The following is a 6,237-nucleotide window of genomic DNA, read 5'->3' as shown; positions in this document are numbered from 1 at the left end:
GCAGTGCAAGTTGGGACTTGGGTTACCAAGTTCTCCAACTTGAGGGGGAGTGAAAAAATATTATCGATATTCTTAGAATATTCGGTAATATTGTATATACGTAATTGGAGGAATGTAAATATTTGAGAAGATTATTTTTTGTTATACTGTTGCCTTTCTTTGAGGATTTAGCTTGGACAAGAAGTTTATGTTAGGTTGTATATATACGTAAATATGAATCAATAAAAATCATTAAGTTTTTCACTCAACACAAAACTCTCTGTTTCATAGTTTCACAAGTTTGTACCTTGAAAATGTTGAAACTTAAAATATACAATTTGTATCATTTCCATTACTTTCTCTCTATTTCCTCTCTAATGAGAAAAGGGAACATACATCAGATGTATTACCTCAGATTTTACTTGTTTTTGAGCATTTTTCTATTTTTTCTGAGCTTATTACCTCAAACTCTATTTGTTTTTTAACATATGTGTATATTTATTGAGCTTAATAAAGTTTATAATTTAGATTTTAATTTTTTTTCCGTCAAAACTCAAATTTATGTAAGTTTTATCTGTAATGTTTTTGAGTTTTATTGTAATTTTTTTTAGCTTAATGTTTTAGTAAATGAACTCAGAAACTTATTATAATGCCCATAAAGTATAAACTGGTGGTAGTACATCGGATGTATAATCCACTTACTACTCTCTAATACACCCTTATTCTAATAATTTTTCTCTCTACATTCATTAAAACATTACTTTTATGAAATAATTACAACCATTAAATCGTCCCAATATTTAATCTGAACCGTTCAAAAGTAATAAAGGTCCATTTCTTTTCAAGTAATGGAGAGAATCCGGACTGTAAGATATAATGTGCCCACTGTCAAAAAAAGAAAAAAAATGTGATGTGACAAAGTTAAATTAGTACTTCCTCCTTTCCATTCATTCCTATACATATTCCTATTTAGGAAATTCCATTCATTTCTATGCATTTCCTTATTGGGTAAGTTTTAATCAGCAAACTTACTATTATGCCCCTTACTATATACCCTTCATACAATCCCAAATTCCCACTCTCTGGTCATCCATCACACTTCTTTTCACAACCACCACCACAGTACCACACCAACATTGTCCACCACCACCAGTCCTCTCCACCAAAACCAAACGCCCACCACCACGCCCACCACCACGCTCATCACCGGCATACATGCGACACCTTGTGCTATTGCTGGCCAAAACCGTCCAACTTCGGCAACCACCGACTGCGACGGAGTATAAAGATGCAGATCCGACCATCGTTTCTTCCTCTCCGGTGAATGGTACAGTTATCGCTTTTTGTAGATCTGTGTTTAAATATAGAAGATAGAGAGGGGGTGATGGCATCAGATGAGTTTGGTGATGGGAATAGTTGTCGGCGGTTGCCGATGGGGCAAGCGGTTGTCGAATGCGAGATTTAAAGAAGAGGAGGGAGCGAATGTCGACGTCGGGGTAGAGTAGCGGGTCGCCGGCAACGCATGATTCCGGCGAGGGTGATGGTGGTGGTGGGTTAGTCATCAGGGTAGGGTGGTGCCGGGATAGGGTAGTACCGGTAGGCGGTAACAGCCTGGTAGAGTGGTTGTAGGACGAGTGGTTAGTGATGAAGCTTGGATGTGGGGACGTGTGTTGTAGAGTTGTAAAATTTATTATAATAACACTTTTCCTAAAACATTGTGCCAAAAGTAAATGTATAGGAATGAGTGGAATGGAGGAAGTACCAAATAGCTTAACTATTAGACTTGCTCTAAAATGGTTTTTAGAGTTAGCGTTTTACTAAGTGACAACCCTAATGCATTATTGGAAGCAGTTAATAATCTTGAAGTAGTATAATAAGAGGATCAAAGTTAAAACTATTAATTTTATGAGTGAATATTTAAACTCGACCAACTCATAATTATACACTGTAATATGAAAAATCAACAATGATCGATGTCGATCCACTCTCGATATATAGTTAAGGTTCTCCACTGATTGGAAGGCCTTAAAAGTCACATACTGTATGTAATTACCATTAAATGCAAATGTCATTAGATACATTGTCTTAAAATCTAATTATATGAACTTATAAATAATTTTGCTAATTGTAGTTCTCCAATGCACACAAGTTAAAGCTCCAAACTTCAATAAATCCAATAATTTACTCAATGACAATTACACTTGTAACAAAGCCCATCCCTCACGTAAGCACGTTACTTACGTACGGAGTAATAATTTACGTTACTTGGCAAATAAATGAACTTACAAATGATATTTTTTTTTTAGAGTAAATGAAACTATAAACGATTGTATATGAGTATACGCCAATTACATGACTTCAACGATCTTAAACACGTATCTACTATAATAACCAACATATTTAATTCACTTATTTCAATTTAAATTTGTCAGAAGTTCAAAGTATCATTTAATTAAAATCAAGTTAATTAAAAATTAAACAAATTTTTCTACATTTTGTATGCATCGATTTATGATATAAATTTGTCCTATACAATGTATGATATTTAACGCATTTTAATGTTAAGACGGATTTCTCTGTCTTAAAAGAGACTAACTGGTTCATTTTAATACTATTAACATAATTTAGCTAATTTATCTTAGGATTTAGTTAGTTTAATCTTAAACCTTTTAGTTATTCATTTACTCGGAATTTGTGAACGGGGCGTATAAAATTAGATTAAATTCTTTTGTATGCATACAACTATTTTATATAACCTGTTTTAAAAAAGAATTTGTCATGAACTAGCTTAATTTAGCTTATAATGGATCTTGCTTTAAATCGTTTAAACTTTAAACCTTTCATAATCTCCTTGTATTCTCACCTCTATTTGAATTAAGTGTGAGAGCCGACTTAAAGTTAAGAGTTAAGATGATATTAAACCAGCATCAGTGGTTAGCTTAATAGTATTAAGATAAATTAGCTTCAACAAAGCTCAAAGTGGAAGGCCCATGAGAGAAGAAGAAGCCCACAAAACCCAACACATTTCTCACACAAACAAACACACTTTTCCTCACTTCAAGCTTTCATCTTCTTTTGTTGTTCCCCCTTTGTTCCCTTCTTACTTGTTCACAATCACATTCTTTATCATCTCACTCTCTAGATCCCTCATTTTCTCACTCTATTCCTCATAATCTCATCTACCCACCTCTCAAATCCCCTTAATCATCCCCAAAAACTCATCAAAATCCAATCTTTCAATCAAAAAATCCCCAAATCAATTCAAAAAATCATGTCTTCTGGTGGTGGTGGATCCCTAAGTGACAGTGTAATTAAAAAGATAGTTTTATCATACACATATGTTGCTATATGGATCTTCCTAAGTTTCACAGTAATTGTATACAACAAATACATCTTAGATCGAAAGATGTACAATTGGCCATTCCCAATTTCTCTAACCATGATTCACATGTCATTCTGTTCATCACTTGCATTCTTTCTAGTCAAAGTTTGCAAATTAGTCGAACCGATTTCGATGTCGAAAGAAGTTTATCTATCATCTGTGGTACCCATTGGTGCACTCTATGCATTCTCACTTTGGTTATCTAATTCTGCATACATTTATCTGTCTGTTTCCTTTATTCAAATGCTTAAAGCCCTTATGCCTGTTGCTGTTTATTCTATTGGTGTTATGTTTAAAAAAGAGAATTTTAAAGGTCAAACTATGGCTAATATGATGTCTATTTCACTTGGTGTTGCTGTTGCTGCGTATGGTGAGGCCAAATTTGATGCTTGGGGTGTTACTTTGCAACTTGGTGCTGTTGCTTTTGAAGCAACAAGATTAGTTATGATTCAAATCTTGTTAACTTCTAAGGGTATTAGTTTTAATCCGATTACTTCTTTATATTATGTTGCACCTTGTTGTTTGTTGTTCCTATCTGTCCCTTGGATCTTGGTTGAGTACCCAATTTTGAGGGATTCTTCTAGTTTCCATTTTGATTGGTTCATTTTCGGGACGAATTCGATTTGTGCATTTGCTTTGAACCTTGCTGTGTTTCTGCTTGTGGGGAAGACATCGGCTTTGACTATGAATGTTGCTGGGGTTGTTAAGGATTGGTTGTTGATCGCCTTTTCGTGGTCTGTTATTAAGGATACGGTTACCCCGATTAATTTGATTGGGTATGGGTTGGCTTTCTTGGGTGTTGCTTATTATAATCATACTAAGTTACAAGCACTTAAAGCTAAAGAGGCTCAAAAGAAGGTTGCTCAAGTTGATGATGAGCAAGGTCGATTACTGGAGGAAAGGGATGGTGACAGCAGGAGAAATGAGACTCAGTCTTAAAAATCCAATCTTGTTTATTGTTCGTTTGGATGTAATTGAGATGCGATTGGGGATTGTAACCGAGTCTTTGAGAATTTGAGCTTTGTAGTATTAATCCTTTGTTGTTGTTATGGAGTTATTGTAGCAGCGCATTGTTATTTATTTTCGCAGGGAAGACAAGACAATGGTGGCTTGAAGCTCATACCTAGGTTATCTTTGTTTATCAGATTGTTTACTGATAGAGAGAAGTGCTTCAGTTGAGGCCACATTGTCATTCTCTTATTTTTGGCACTTTGTTTATGTTTCATTTCAGTACTCTAATTATTGGAGGAAACTTTTCATTTATATATTCATTTAGTACTTTTTAATTCTTATAGAATGATTATTGGTAGACCAGCTCAATTATTACTCATTTAATTAGTTTTGTTTATGTCTCATATCAACCTCTAAATGTTCGTCCTCGTGTGTTCGTGCTCCTCGTTCCAAATTTCACAAATACCGTCTTAGTTATGCTATTACTCCTCCGTCCAGGTCATTTGTAGACAGCTGAAGTTGGATCTTGGATTTGCATTTTGGAAGTAGTATTTGGTGTTCAATCTCCTTCAACTAGTTGTTTACATTTTTGTTCTTTTGCGAGCAATATTTTAATCAAACGTAAACTACTAGCTGAATGGGAGCTACTGTCTTTGATTCTTTGGAGTTGTCCCAGTTTTTAAGATTTGTGAGGAGTATTTTAATCAAATGGGACAATTTCTAAGAATCGGAGAGAGCTATGATATTAAATACCCAACCAATGTTTAGCATTTGCAAATCATGTGATTAAGCCGACATGCTTTTGTTGTGATTTTTAAATGGCTGTTTTGAATTTTGTTGAACTGTAAACCTTATTAATAACTCAATCTTTGCATTATTGAGAGAGTGGAGTGGAGGGGTCAGTGTGTCACATGATCTATCTGGTTTTTTTGTATTTTAAACGTTTGTTCTTATTACTTCTTTAGGGACTGTTCAACAAACACGATATTATTCTGTTCATCACTTCTGTGAATATCCTCTTTGAGCCAGTAAGAGGATTATACATCTGATGTATTACCTCTAATTCTATAGTTTATGAACATTCTAATAAAATTTTTGAGTTTTATTTTAAAGTTTATGAGTTTTACTATGAAGTTTATGAGTTTATTCATTTAAACATTATGCTCTAAAAAATTACAATAAAACTCAAAAATATTACTATAAGTTTAGTTAAATTTGAGTTTTGACGGAAAAAATATTAAAATCTAACTTATAAACTTTAATATGCTAAAAAAATACACATATATGCTCAAAAACAAATAAAGTTTGAGTAAATAAGCTCAAAAAAAAATACATATATGCTCAAAAAACAAAAAAATTAGAAGTAGTACATCCGATGTATGTTCCCTTTTCTCTCTTTGAGCTGGTACTCTTCTCAATAATTGTTTCTTAATACCATAACTAGATAGCGAAACATTGGCCGTCATTTTATTAAATCGGCAAGTCTTGATTGTAATTAGGGATGGCAATAATGACTCAAACCGAACCGAAACCGAAGGAAAAAGTTCGATCCAAATCCAGCTTTTGAAAACCCATAACTGATCCACTGTTTAAAAACCCATATCCAAACCCACCATTGGAAAACCCGAACCAAATCCAAAACCGATCCATTCAAATATATTTGAAAATTTTGGCTTTATTAAGCTTGAAATTTCAAATTTGCCATATTAGATGAATTTTTTAGATGGTCAAAGAAAGTTTTGGATCGGATTTTGGATTATATAGTGGATTGGGTATGATGGATGTGGAGCGGATATGGATTTGAAAAAAGTATAATGGATCGGATATGGATTTCAAAATTTTGGATATGGATCGGGTTTGGATATTTATCAGTGATCCATTAAGTAAGTGGATCGGGTTTGGATCTCGCAAAACCCGATCCAAAC

General features: G+C 33.8%; 1 protein-coding gene across 1 annotated transcript; it reads left to right on the top strand.

Annotated features, from left to right (window-relative positions):
* The first annotated feature begins 2,991 nt into the window (after positions 1-2,991).
* On the top strand, positions 2,992-4,681 carry LOC141605999 (putative sugar phosphate/phosphate translocator At2g25520). Its single transcript, XM_074424957.1, has one exon. The coding sequence runs from the start codon at positions 3,251-3,253 to the stop codon at positions 4,298-4,300; it is 1,050 nt and encodes a 349-aa protein (XP_074281058.1). The 5' UTR covers positions 2,992-3,250; the 3' UTR covers positions 4,301-4,681.
* Positions 4,682-6,237: the final 1,556 nt, after the last annotated feature.

The sequence above is a fragment of the Silene latifolia genome, chromosome 10, assembly GCF_048544455.1.
Source record: "Silene latifolia isolate original U9 population chromosome 10, ASM4854445v1, whole genome shotgun sequence".
Taxonomy (NCBI): Eukaryota; Viridiplantae; Streptophyta; class Magnoliopsida; order Caryophyllales; family Caryophyllaceae; genus Silene; species Silene latifolia.
This window is presented reverse-complemented; position numbering and strand designations above follow the sequence as displayed.